This window comes from Thamnophis sirtalis, unplaced genomic scaffold (assembly GCF_051295495.1).
Source record: "Thamnophis sirtalis isolate CommonGarterSnake01/CBP01778 unplaced genomic scaffold, rThaSir2_p1.2 scaffold_5, whole genome shotgun sequence".
Lineage (NCBI taxonomy): Eukaryota > Metazoa > Chordata > Lepidosauria > Squamata > Natricidae > Thamnophis > Thamnophis sirtalis.
The window spans coordinates 20,605,831-20,620,222 of NW_028261385.1; the positions used below are offsets into that span (position 1 = coordinate 20,605,831).

General features: G+C 45.6%; 1 protein-coding gene across 1 annotated transcript in view; it reads right to left on the bottom strand.

Moving 5' to 3' along the window:
- AGXT2 (alanine--glyoxylate aminotransferase 2) overlaps positions 1 to 14,392 on the bottom strand; it is a 42,825-nt gene that overhangs the window by 14,108 nt on the left and 14,325 nt on the right. Inside the window, exons 6-11 of the mRNA XM_087715401.1 lie at positions 12,933 to 13,026; positions 10,495 to 10,588; positions 8,949 to 9,049; positions 6,303 to 6,395; positions 3,583 to 3,715; positions 607 to 695 (exon numbers count right to left, since the gene is read on the bottom strand). Of these exons, the coding sequence (XP_087571527.1) occupies positions 607 to 695; positions 3,583 to 3,715; positions 6,303 to 6,395; positions 8,949 to 9,049; positions 10,495 to 10,588; positions 12,933 to 13,026 (604 nt within the window). The remainder of the gene's footprint in view (positions 1 to 606; positions 696 to 3,582; positions 3,716 to 6,302; positions 6,396 to 8,948; positions 9,050 to 10,494; positions 10,589 to 12,932; positions 13,027 to 14,392) is intronic.

The following is a 14,392-nucleotide window of genomic DNA, read 5'->3' on the forward strand; positions in this document are numbered from 1 at the left end:
CAAAGGTGCCAAGCTGCGGGAACCGAGGGGGGAGGCAAAGGTGATTGCGTTGCTTAGCGCCTTTGGGATACCGCTAGGGTGGTGAGTGGCTCTGTGCCCAGCTGAAGAGGGGGGTTGCTGGGCGGCTGCTCTCTTGCAAGCAGGCTTCCAAAGAGCCGGGCATAGCCTCATGGGCGAATGGCTGTGTTGTGCTGTCGCAGCAGCGCAGCACAGCAGCCATGAAGCGACCACACTCACGAGCAGCCACCCGGCAAACCCCTTTTCCAGCCAGGCACAGTGCCGTTCAGATACCTAGGGGTATCGCCAAGCTGCGTAAGCGCCTATTCGCCGCCGCCCGGCTCCTATGGCTTGGCGCCTTTGAAATGGCAGCCCAAACCATAGTTTGTTTGTAAAAAGAAAATAAGACCCTGTCTTATTTTCGGGGAAACACGGTAGAAATGAATAAAGAATCTCTAGCCAAGGTGACTAAATGTGCCAGCATTAGGGCACAGCAAGACATCCTTTTGGGAACCAAAAGCCCTTTAATTTAAGGGTGGAGGGAGAAGCAATTTTGTCCAAGCTCATAAATAATAATATAACTAAAAGCCAATGAAAACATTTTCTTACATCCAGGACCGCAGATCCAACTGCACAAGCCATGGGATTGCCTCCAAACGTATTGAAATGGAGGCTCTCTGTCAAACTGTGTGCAATTTCTAAAACCAAAACATATCAATATTAATAAATGAAGCTATAAGGTCATTCATTAAAGAGATCAGCAGCTGGGAGAAACATAAAAAGAGGGTCCTCCATTTACAATGAAGATAGTCCTTGACTTACAACCGTTTGTGACTTACAAAAGATTCTCAGACTTACAAACACGGCAGCTTTCTCACAATCATGTGATCAAAATTTGGGTGTTTGGCAACTGGCATGTATTTACAGGTATTGCAAATGTTGAGGTGCATATTAATGATCAGGCCTGTTGTGGCCTGTCGGCCGCCAGCCCCTCCACCAGCTGAATCAGAAGAGGAGAAGGCCTGGGAGCCAGGGTCTGCATCAAGGTAATCGAGAGCTCTGAGGGGGAAGAAGGAATGGAGTTGGCAGAGAGAGAGAGAGACAGAGGCAGAGGCAGAGCCTGGGCCGTCCGTCAGCCTTCAGATGGAGAGTCAACAGCTCCCAGGTATAGAGATGACTGATGAGGAAGAGGAGGAACAACTGGGTCCAATGTCTGATGCACGGATGCGCAGAAGGCAGAGGAGAGGAGAGCAGTGGAAATCCGTGGGCTGATTCTTGGGAAGGAAGAGCCATCGCTGCTAGCGAAGCCCCACCCTAGCTCTGGGGATAGAAGGCAGGGGACGAAGATGAATAGATGTGGCAGACTACTAGTCATCTCCCTGCCGGACAGACTTGTTAGCTTGCTGTGAGAAAAAAAAAACTTCTGCTGGCACTTCTAATAAAAAAATCATTGCTTCAACTGGAGAGGTTTGTCGTGTTTGGGAAGCCGGGTCAGAACAAGACAATAGTATGATGGTTGCAAAGTCCTGAGGTCATGTAATTGGCTGCAATCTTCCCAGCTTGCTTCCAACAAGCAAAGTCAACAGGGGAAAACCGGATTTGCTTAAAGACTGTATGATTCATTTAACAACTGCAGTGATCTGCTTAACAGCTGTGGCAAGAAAGGTTGTAAAATTGAATGTAATTCGGTTAATAGCTGTAAGTTGAAGACTAACTGTATTTAGAACCTCAATGTTATCATAGTGACTCAGAAGATCTTTTGGGACCCTGTGCTCTCAATATTCAATAGATCAGACTGAGAGTAGGTTAAAATGATTTTTATCTAAAGGTTTCTTTGGTTTATGCAAATACCAGAGGCAGGGGCTGATAGTCTAATGCAAAGTCATTCATTCATTCATTCATTCATTCATTCATTCATTCATTCATTCGAGCCGAGGTGGCGCAGTGGTTAAATGCAGCACTGCAGGCTACTTCAGCTGACTGCAGTTCTGCAGTTCGGCTGTTCAAATCTCACCGGCTCAAGGTTGACTCAGCCTTCCATCCTTCCGAGGTGGGTAAAATGAGGACCCAGACTGTGGGGGCAATATGCTGACTCTGTAAACCGCTTAGAGAGGGCTGAAAGCCCTATGAAGCGGTATATAAGTCTAACTGCTATTGCTATTGCTATTCAATTCACCTGAATTAATAGGCTGAATTATGCATTTGAACTGGATTTGTTTACACTGCAAAACCAGAAGCAAGCCAGATTGTATTAAAAAGTAATTCATTTATTGTATCCCATCAAGGTATCCCCAAAAAACTACAATATCACATTATTATTTGACAATCACTGCAATTCTACCAGTTCATTTTCAAACCACTGACTTGATGGAGCTGCAAAAAATGAAGGGGACTTAAGAATTCCATGGTGATCACAATAACCTCCTTCAACCACGTCTGTGGAGATTCTCAGTCATTCAACTATATTTTGCCTAATCTTTGTATTTTAAACTCATGATTGTAAAATTTATGACTGGCTGCTTCCTAGAAATACGTAAGTTTAATAGAATAGGGGCTCTGGGGTTTAGTTTCTGTTGATTGAGAGTGGAATAAAAACCGATAGCATCTTTGAAACATTTATTTTAATTTGAAACAGGCAGGTGGAGCATAACGGGAGAAAACTGTGTGATTATATTGTGGGCCACCTGCTGTTGGCTGGAGATTGCATCTGTTATGATAAAGTCATAGGGTAACCCTTAAAGAATAACACAATTATTTCATAAGCATACCTGAATCACAGTTCGGTTTATCCTATTAACAGAACTTTGTAGTGCCAGCATTTTTATACGCCCCAGTTAGACAAGGGCAGGAAAGGGGAAAGGAATAAGAGAGAGACAGAGAGAATAAATATTTGAGTCAGTGACCAACTACAGAGTCCATTCAGAGTGTTTGCTTGTGATTTTTCTCTATATTAGGTCAAATTCTACTCATCCAGCAAAATTTATTCTCTCGTGCATGTTCGGAAACAATGAATGTAAAGCTAAGGTCAAGGATAACATGCAACCAAAATTCTTTTTTATAGCCCTCCATATTGGTGGGTTCCTACCGGTTTGGCCTGGTTCGCCCAAACCGGTAGTAATTTGGCGGCCTGGGTTGCTGGAATCGGCAGCGTCCCAGGCCTGCCACGCCTCCGAACCGGTTCTTCCAGTGGTGCCGTAAGCGCAGCCATCTTGGTTTTTTTGCTTCTGCGCATGCGTAGAGCAATTTTTATTGCTCTGCGCATGCATGTGCATGCTGCGCCCACAAGTAAACCAGCAGTAGTGACTGCCAGAACCCACCCCTGGCCCTCCAGACCTCTGGGAACATGTTTGTTGAAAACTGTGGAATGGCATCCTGCCATTTTGGAGCAGGGAACATAACCTTAAGGGACGTATAACATTGTTGGGGAACAAAACCTCAAAATTCCTCTCCAATCCAGAAAAACAAGAGAGAATGACCTGACCTTTCTTTCATGTTGATGTGATTGCACCTCACCTGAACCCCAAGACGCTGTGCATGAAAAGGTTGTTCACTCTGAAACCCACCAACTGTGAAAGCAGTTCTCACCCGTTGTAGTCACAACTGCTGCCATGGGAAAGCCGTTACCAATTCCTTTGGCCATGGTAACTATGTCTGGAACGACATCATGTCCTTGAAATCCCCAGAAATGACTGCCCGTTCGACCAAATCCAGTCTGAACCTTCAGGGAGCAAAAAAAAAGGAGCTTTAAAAAGGTTTAAACTTTAGAGCACGGCTGGCTGGGGAATTCTGGGAGTTGAAGTCCACAGATCTTAAAGTGGCCAACGTTGGACACGCTGCTATAGAGGGTCTCTATATAAGTAGCATCTATATTTTAAGGCAAATGTTTCCTGATAGGAAAGGTGTAAGGTCAGGGTGGAGAGAGGGGTTTCTAATGCCTTATTTCTAACTGTATTGCCTGAGGGAATTCAGAGTCTGCTTTATGTAAGGTCCTGTCCAGTGGTGGGTTTCAAAAATTGTTCGAACCTACTCTGTGGATGTGATCTCCTTTGTGGGAGTGGCTTGTTGCCCATGTGACCAGATGGGAGTGGCTTGCCGCCCATGTGACCAGATATGAAGATGCCGACGACACTTGTCAGAACCACCTTAAATTATGTCACACACAGCACTGGCATGCATAAGAATATGATGTAAACTTGTTTTTTAAAAGGCATCTTTGGTTTGCGTTAAAACAACTTCGACACACGCAATGTTCTGATTGCACCACAAACGCAGTAGTCTTCCATCACAGAGGCCCTGAGTTTTATAAATATGAGCATGATAGTGTAGAATAATCATATCCAAGGACCAGTGGTGGGTTTCAAAAAATTTCGGAACCTCTTCTGTAGGTGTGGCCTGCTTTCCAGGTCCACTGGTGGAATCTCTTCTAACCGGTTCGGTAGATTTGACAAACCGGTTCTACCAAATAGGTGTGAACTGGTAGGAACCCACCTCTGGTCCTGCCTCTCCTTCCCGCTCAAGAAAGTAACTCTTGAAATGAAGTATTTCAAAAGGAACCTTTTATTGAGCAGTAGTGATAGCAGAACAAAAGCAAAGCAGACTCTGAATTCCCTCACGCAATACAGTTAGAAATAAGGGATTAGAAACCCCTCCCGCCAGTCCGATGTGGATTCAGCCAATTCACAGACATGGAGATGTTGCTGTAACGGCCTTCCTGAGAACTTAGATAAGCCAGTGTTCCCACGATCATCTTCCTCAGCTTTAAGAATGAAACAATCCACATGGCCCTCCCCCCTAATACATTCCCCAAAAGGTGAGAAAAACTCAAGATGCTCTGGCACCAGGATAAAGTTTATAAAATAGCAGTTGTCACAGGTAATAGGAAAGAAGTACATTTGGGGGGAGGGGGGGTTCCACCTCAATCCCCACTTGTATGGTAGTATCACTTTAGGGATCTGACACTATGTTTACTGTCAGGTTCGATAGAGATTCTCAATCATCACGGAGGTTACAGTTATCCCAAAGGTGTATTTTATTCCCCCAAAGGCAACTGGACCATATTGGGGATTTTTACCTTTGAAAATGTCTCGCTTCTCATTGAAGAAGCTTTTTCTTCTGAAGAAGATTTTTGGATGAGAAACAAAACATTTTCAAAGAAACCCCCCCAAGAAAGTCCAGTTGCCTTCTGAAAAAAGCACTTTTGGCTTCACTGTCAGATATGCTACATGCATGCCAGTATTTCATCAGCTGTTCTTACGCAGAAGTGACTTCCAAACTGAAATTTGTGTGTGGTAACGTCCTTTGAGAAGACACCAACCACTTCTCCCAAGTTGAGGATTCAGTTTAAATTTTTGTTCTGTGTTTGTTTTCCATTCATTTCTAAAAGATACACCAACTGCCTTGCTTTAGGTAGTTTCGGTAGTTCCCTCAGGCCCGGAGGTGGTATTCAGCCAATTCTGACAGGTTCTGGATAACCAGTAGCAGAAATTTTGAGTAGTTCGGAGAACAGTTAAATAGGCTGGCCCCGCCCCGCTGCTTCCCAGCCTCCCAGCTGATCTTCTTTTGTTGCCCTGAACAGGAGAACGGAGCTGGAAAGCAGGTTAGTGGAATGGGGAGGGAATGGGGATTTTGCAGTATCCTTTCCCTGCAACGCCCACCAAGCCACACCATGCCCACCAAGCCATGCCCACAGAACTGGTAGTAAAAAAATTTGAATCCCACCACTGCTCAGGCCAACTTGTTTTGCAAAGTCTTCAAATACCATATTTTTCGGACTATAAGACGCACCGGTGTATAAAACACACCAAGATTTCAAAGAGGTAAGTAAGAAAAAAAAAGTTTGTTCTCCCTGGCCCCCAGGAGCACTCTGCAGGCTTCAGCAGGGCTGGGGGAAGGCAAAAATGCCCCCATTTTTGTGAAAAATGGGCAGAAAATGGGCCATTTTTCACAAAAACGGGGGCCTTTTTGTCTTCCACCAGCCCTGCTGAAGCCTGCAGAGTGTTTCTGGGGGCTGGGAGAAGGCAAACATGCCTCTGTTTTTGCAAAAAACGGATCATTTTTGTGATGCAAGGGCAGGGTTTTGGAAGGCCAAAAATGGCTGTATTCGGTGTATAAGAAGCATCAACATTTCCACACTTTTAGGGCGGAAAAAGGTGCGTCTTATACTCCGGAAAATATGGTACTTTGTAGAGTCCCAATCCCAGTGACCCAGCCAATCCAAGCCTTCTGCCAATGGTATCTCACTTAGCTGTCCTTGTATAAATGCTGCACATAGAATTTGGAGACGGGGGTCCCATTCGGATACTCACCTCGTCTGCAATGCAGAGACCTCCCCTTTCACGCACCAACTGATAAGCCTCCTTTAGGAACCCTTTGGGAAACTGAACAGCTCCATTTACGCCCTGGAGAAAGCAGACAGATGGAATCAAAGGAAATGGTGATCTTCCCTTTCATGGAAGAAAATTTCCACACAGACTCTTAGGGCTGGAAGGGATTTCGGAGGTTTTCTGGTCCAACTCCCTGCTCAAGACAGGAGTCTCATGCCACCCCAGTAAAATGGTCATCCAGTCTATTTTTGAAAACCTCCAGCGATGGAGCACCCGTAACTCAAGGCATTGATTCCATTGATTAATTAGTCCGTCAGAAATGTTATCCTTACTTCTACGTTAGATCTCTTTTTGACAAGTTCCCACGCATTATTTCTTGTCCTGATCTCGGGTGCCCTAAACCAGGGGTCTGCTACCTTAAACACTCAAAGAGCCATTTGGACCCATTTCCCACACAAAAGAAAACACCAAGAGCCACAAAACCTGGATGGGCGTGGCCAACTCAACATCACTCCCACCCTGTCACATGACACCCACCACCACGCCTACCCAGATTTTGTGGGCCCCAGTGTTTTGTGTGGGAAATGGGTCTCTCTCTCTCTCGCTCTCTCTCTCCCCTCCCCTCCCATTTCTGTTTTCCTCTCCCTCTCCCTTGCTTTTCTTTCTTTCTTTCTTTCTTTCTTTCTTTCTTTCTTTCTTTCTTTCTTTCTTTCTTTCTTTCTTCCTTCTTTCTTTCTTTTTCTTCTTTCTCTCCCCCTTCTCTTCCTCATTTGTTTCCCTCTCTTTTCCCTCTCTCTCATTGTCTCCCTCCAGCTCTCTCTCATTTCTCTCTCATCTCCCTCTCCTCCTTCTCTTTCTCTCAATTGCGCGACTGGGTTGGCAGGGAGCTGCAGGAGAGGGGTCTAAGAGCCACATGCAGCTCTGGAGCCACGGGTTGCTGGCACCCACTCTAAACAATAAGTCAATCCACTCTCAACAGCCCCTCAAGTACTGGAAGTCAGCTATCATGTCCCCTCTAATCCTTCTCTTCGGTAGGCTAGACATACCTAGCTCCCTCAAGTGGTTATCATACAATTTAGCCTCCTGGCCAGTTATCATCCTTTTGCTCTTCTCTGCACCACTTTCCAAGTTCTGATTGTCTTTTTTGTATCATGATGGATTGAATTGGATGCAATATTACAATTTCTCTACTCTCCTGGATCATCTGATCACCATTTACACCTTGGGTAAGTGCTGCAGTCCTAGTGATGCACTTCCTGCACATGACCAGGAGATGGCACTGTTGAATTTATTTTCCTTTTATCCCATTATCTGTTTTATCTTTTCTTGGCTACGGGGAGTAAGGAGATCCGATGAGTACTACCTCTTTCACATGCTGGAATTAGAATACCTGGTGAAGTGACACCCATGGAAAATAGGTGGTGGCAGCGGTAGAAAAGGAGGTATGAAACCTCCAACTTTCACCGTATGACTCAGCCATACTACATATTATATTCATCATGTAAGATTACAGGATGGCACTATGGGCCTGAACAAAAAGAGTCCATTAGAAGCAGGATATCTCAACCCAGGAGAAACAGTTTATCTGAAGGGTCCAGGGATTCAGCCAGTTCAGATTGGTTCGGCAAGCCAGATGTAAAATTAGCATCCAGTACTTGCAAGGACTGACTCCCCCCACCCCCCGCCGCCGCCCCAACCCTCTCAGGAGTCTCTACACAGTCCGTTTTGGATGCCAGGTAAATGCAGGGCCCGCGCAGAGGCTCTGGGAGGGCAAAAAAGCCTCTGCAGCCTGGGGAGGGAGAAACTCTCCACCCGCCGTGGTTCAGGAGGCCGAGTAGGTCACACCCACCATGGCCACACCCACCCAGCAACCAGGCAGAGAACCAATTGCTAAAATTTTTGAATCCCACCCCTGGATTGGTGCTTGGTGCTCTCTGAGTTTGCTTGGTTTTTTGCAGATGTTTCATTACCCAGACTAAGTAACATCATCAGTGCTAGTCCTCCTGATGATGTTACCTAGTTTGGGTAATGAGATGTCTGCAAAAGAGGTGGTATTCAGCAGGTTCTGACCAGTTCTGGAGAACAGGTAGCGGAAATTTTGACTAGTTTGGAGAACTGGTAAATACCACCTCTGGCTGGCCCCGCCCCCATCTATTCACTGCCTCCCGAGTCCCAGCTGATTGGGAGGAAATGAGGATTTTGCAGTAAAACTTTCCCTGGAGTGGGGAGGGAATGGTGATTTTACAGTATCCTTCCCCTGCCACACCCACCAAGCCACACCCTACCAAGTCATGCCACGCCCACCAAACCATGCCCACAGAACAGGTAATAAAAATTTTTGAATCCCACCACTGGTCTGCAAGAAAATAAGCATGCTGAGAGAGCACCCAAAGACCCCTCATTTCAACCTAGAGCTACAGATATTCTCCTTTATTGGTAGATTATCTGGATAGGAGAACTTGGGTCGCGAACCAGGGCTGTCAGCATTCCAGATGACAAGCTCAACATCTATAACCACTGAGCCGTTGCGCCCATTAAGAATCAAGCATAGTATGAACTAATCTGTGTCGGAAAGAGCACTGAAAAGTTTTAGGTCTTTGCAGCCAATTAAAAAAAAAACCCACTTACTTGAATTGGCTCGGCAATAAATGCAGCGACTTTGTTTGGAACACAAGTTTGGAGTGTGTCCTTGAATTGCGCAATGTACTGGTCTTTAGCGTGGCAGGATCCTGCATTGGGGGAGCAACATGTTTATTATTTTAAGGCTGTTATTTATGAAAGAAACATCATGGCCCTGTTTATCATCTAAAATGCCAAAAGGCATTTCCCCAATTGGCTCACTGTAGCATGAAGTTAACTTTGCTACATCCTTTTTTGGTCAAATCAAATGATGTTGCCTTCACCACTGCATGGTGGCACAGCGGTTAGAATGCAGTACTGCAGGCTACTTCTGCTGATTGCTGGGTGGCTGCAGTTTGGCAGTTCAATCCTGACCGGCTCAAGGTTGACTCAGCCATCCATCCTTCCGAAATTGGTAAAAATGAGGACCCAGATTGTTGGGGGCAATAGGCTGGCTCTGCAAACTGCTTAGAGAGGGCTGTAAAGCACTGTAAAGTGGTATATAAGTCTATGTGCTATTGCTATCTAGGTAAGGATTGAGAACTGAGGCAGGAGAAGCAGGAGAGGGACCGATCCAGTGGTGGGATTCAAATTTCTTTACTACCGGTTCTGTGGACATGGTTTGGTAGGCATGGTTTGGTGGGTGTGGCATGGCTTGGTGGGCGTGGCTTGGTGGACGTGGCAGGGGAAGATTACTGCAAAATCCCAATTTCCTCCCAATCAGCTGGGACTCAGGAGGCAGAGAATAGATGGGGGCGGGGCCAGTCAGAGATGGTATTTATCGGTTCTCCGAATTACTTTCTGCTACTGGTTCTCCAGAACTGGTCAGAACCTGCTGAATACCACCTCTGGACCGATCATGGGGAAAATAAATTTCATCCTAGTGAATTTCTGCTGAATAAGGATGGGTAGATAGCACCACCTCAACATTAGGGAGGGATTCTATGATGGAGAGCTAATGAAATACATCCTGACACTTATAGTTAGTCCTCAAGTCATGACTGTAAATGGGTCTGGAATTAGAGTTGTAAGTTGTGTTGATTGTCAAGTGGATCAGCATGCGACCGTACCCAATTTTACAACCTTTATTGTGTTGGTTGTAATGAGGTGGCTGCTAAGTGAACATTGTGGTTAAGGAAATCCACTGTCTGCAGTGGGCATTTTTTGCCAGAAACTAAATTAAATGTTGTTTCAGGCAAAAAAAAATGTTTTAAATCATGCTCACACCATCATGAGATCCTTCAAAGACAATGGTGGGATTCAAAAATTTTTACTACTGGTTCTGTGGACATGGCTTGGTGGGCGTGGCGTGGCTTGGTGGGCGTGGCGGGGAAGGATACTGCAAAATCCGCATTCCCTCCTGATCAGCTGGGACTCCGGAGGCAGAGAATAGATGGGGCGGGGCCAGCCAGAGGTGGTATTTACCAGTTCTCTGAACTACTCAAAATTTCCGCTACCGGTTCTCCAGAACTGGTCAGAACCTGCTAAATACCACCTCTGTGCAAAGAGCCATAAATGTGGAACTGAGAAAATCAAGAGGATTTTTCTTTCTAACCTGAGGAACAGGAACACTTTCGAATTGTTTGCACCGGAGAATCACGACAGTGGCTTCCTCCCCAGGGACCACGGAAAACATCAGGCAACATTGTCTAAAGAAACAACAGATCCAACGATGTTCATTACTCCACCACGGCATCCTTGAGTGTGCTAGATTCTTAAGAAGTAAATTCACAGAGAAAAGACAGAACTAAAATAGCAAAGAGAGATGAAGATGAACCCTTACACTGGAGATATCACCATTTATCCCTTGTTTATAAACCAAGTTTTCTCCGCATGAAAATCAAAGAGGCCTATTTGGCCAACTTCAGCCCTTGTGGGTGCAGCCAAATGCAAAACATCCATAAATCTATCAGAAGACAAACAAAATAAGGGATTTTACTACCTATCATTTCATTTTTATGGATGCTACAGAGCTCAGCAGGATAGTTGGAAATATAATAATGCTTCCACTTGATTCTTACCTTTGCAATATGCTAGATTATTTTTCTTTTTTCATTTATGGAATCTAGAGTGCAAAATTAGAGTAGAGAGTTTGGTGGATGCTAATAACATTATATAGCTCCCAGGCACCACATTGGAGACACAACTGCCATGATAAGAATTTTCAAATACTTTTTAAAAGTCTCAAAAGTTTTTTTTTTTAATTGAATTTGCCCACCTATAATCCTGCCTATATCCACTTTTTTCTTCTGGGACTACTCATATTTTGCTTCTGACGTACTTCCTGAAAAATAGCAACCAACCGTGATGCACAGAATCTTAAAATGTGGATAGTTTACACAGGACATCTAATCATGTTGATGGACCATGAAATGAAGCAGTTGACAATGGTAGCTATTGTGGTTCATCCTCATTAGGGTTGGGCCTTTAGACCAGTGTTAGCAAACCTTTTTGGCACCAAGTGCTGAAACGGGAGCGCACACGGCCGTGGTAGATTCTAGATCCCGTTGCAACCAGTATGGCTACAATGGGGCCCGGCATCCTCCACATGAACGTGCGCACCATGTGCGCACACACGCCCAGCACAAGCATTCATCTCACCATCCAGCGATGCCTCCGCGAGCCTCCCCCGATGCTCCAGTACGTGCTGTGTATGTGTGCGTGAGCGTAAGCGCCAAAGAGTTTAAAGACAGGTAAGGAGCACGGGTGGGCGGGTGGGCCTTCCAGAGCACCGTACCGGAATGGTATCTGGTACTCCGGGCAGGCTCCGGTATACTCATACCAGGGCGTACAGCTTGCAACCCACCACTGGCACAATGGGAAGATGAGCTTCCAGTTTCTGGTGCGTGCGTGCACACTGGCCACCTGGTCTTTGTGCGTACGTGCATGCCAAAAACCAGAAAACCAGGTGGCCAGTGTGCATGCATGCGCCGGAATCCAGAGCCAGACATGTGCATGTACATTGGGCAGCTGCTTTTCCGGTTTCTGGTGCTTCTGTGTGCATGAATACCAGCTGGCCGGTGTGCTGGAACCTGGACGAGCAACGAGCGATGGCTCACATGCCTGGAGAGATTGTTCTGCGTGCCACTTGTGGCACGCGTGCCATAGGTTCACTATCAGAGCTTTAGACAAAACAACTTGGGATCACAAGAGAAGACTGACTGACGGGATGAGCAAAAAAGTAGGACAGCCTGTAGTATCTCAAGAAAGAATATAAGTAAGGAAACTGAGGTTGATGAAGACCCCAGTATTTCATCCAGGTCAGTGAGAGAATTCTATGAAAGCACTTTCTTATAGCCCTTCTTCAAAGGTGCAAATTTTGATGTGGCTCATGAATCAACAAAACATTTGGCACAATTCATTTCAAACAGAGGTATGTTGCTCAAAGTGGCAATAGGAATAGGCCACCAGGGGACAAGACGACGCTTGCGTTTAGCATCAATCTGCACAACTTCTTGAAAACTAGACTCTCTTTTCATTCTTAATGAGGAAGAAGTAATCCCAATGCAGATAAGATCCAATACAGATAGTCCTTAACGTAGAACAGTTTGTTTATTGACCATTTAAAGTCACAACGGCAGTGAAAAAAAAGTGACTTATGACTGTTTTTCACACTTAGAACCATTGCAACATCCCCAAGGTCACATGATCAAAATTCAACTGGCTCATATTCATGATGGGTGCAGTGACCCCCAGGTCACGAGATCACCTTTTGCAACCTTCCGATGAATGAAGTCAACGGGGAAGCCAAATCCACTTAGCGTCTGTGTTACTAACTTAACATCTGCACTGATTCAGCTGTGGCAAGAAAAATTGTAAAATAGGGCAGAACTCACTTAACAACGGTCTTGCTTAGCAACTGAAATCTTGGGCTTAGTGGTGGTCGTAAACCGAGAATTATCTGTACCAGCAATATCAACACCAGTCAGGAATATGTCCAACATGTTCCAAAAACACGTCCCCCCCCCAAAAAAAACAAAGTAAGATACTGACCGAGTGGCAATTGGCTCCGTTGGCAACGCTATGCTTGTACCTTCCAATGGCTGTGATGCCCATGACGTAGGTACTACCTCCATGGTAGCCGCCTCTGCAGAAAGGAAGCCATCATATTTTCAACCTTAGGGTGATTGTTTTGTCTGCTAATCTTTTTATATATTTAGAATCACAGAAATTGTGTTAACTGCAGAGTAAAGAAAAACGACACATTTCTGAAACCCGAAGAACTCTTGTTCAGTGGAATATCCTTTTGTCAATGTCTATGGCAGTGACGTGCAGTCAGGGGAGGCACAGCCTCACCACTCCCATCATGAAAAGGAAAAAAAAATGTAAAAAGCTGAGGTCAGGCTGAGCTAGTTGCTGCCTTCACTGTGGATGACTGCTTAACTGTTTAAAAAAGCCTCTTTAAAAGCGCCCTCTACTATGAGGCAGGAGAACAGTGTGCCTCATCTAGTCTGACTTTAGGCGTTTTATGAGTATTTTTATGAAGGGTTAAAAGCCTAAAAATTCCTGATGTAAGTGAGGCACCCCGTTCTCCTGACTCATAGGAGAGGGCGCTCGTTTGGGCGGGGCTTCTTCAGAGGACCCGAGGCAAGAGCAGAGTTGAAATCCTCTCTGAAACAGCTGGAAAAGGTACATGTGGGTCGGAGGGAGGGGGAGGAATTCAAACTTCATCCTCCTGGTGCGCGGCTTTGGGCAAAGGCTGGAGGGAAGGACCCTGGCTCGCTTGTGCTCTCCCTCCCCAAGTGTAGTTTGATTGCAGGCAAAGCCACGTTGCCTTTTCAAACCTGTAATCAGTGAAGCTGGGCTGGATCCTTCCGCGGCTGGGGGAAAGTATGTGTGCTCCATCAGTATGGCTCTATGACTGGCTTCCTGCCTCCTCCTGTAGTCTCCTCGCTGGTGCTCTCCCTCCAATCCAACTTTGTATGTGTTTGTGTCTTTGTTTGAGAGAGAGTGAGTGAGAGAGGGAAGGGGGTAGGAGAGATAGTCCAATCCAACTTGTGTGTGTGTGTGTGTGTTTGAGAGAGGGGGGAGGGAGGGAGAAAGGGAGGAAGGAGGGGAAGGGAGAAGAAAAAGAAAGAAGGAACCTTATTTCGCAAAGGAGAAAAACAAATGCTGTCTCTTTAAATCGGAACTGAGCATGCCTGGCTGTGGAATTCTGGGAGTTGAAGTCCACAAGTCTAAAAAAATTTGAAACCCACCACTGAGTTAGTGCCTCACCAGCCATAAACTCACTGCACGTCACTGGTCTATGGAGATTCTCAATCATTCAGGTCATGGTTGTCCCAAAGGTGCTTTTTCAAGAGGCGATTAGTTGATCCTCCACGAAAGAATTGACAGATGCTGGGGATCTTATGGAAAGTGAGCAATGCAACAAATGGTGCTTGGAAAGGCAAGTCCCGTTGACATCTTCCAATGTCCCACCCAACATAACCAACGGGAGATGCTTTGCTGTG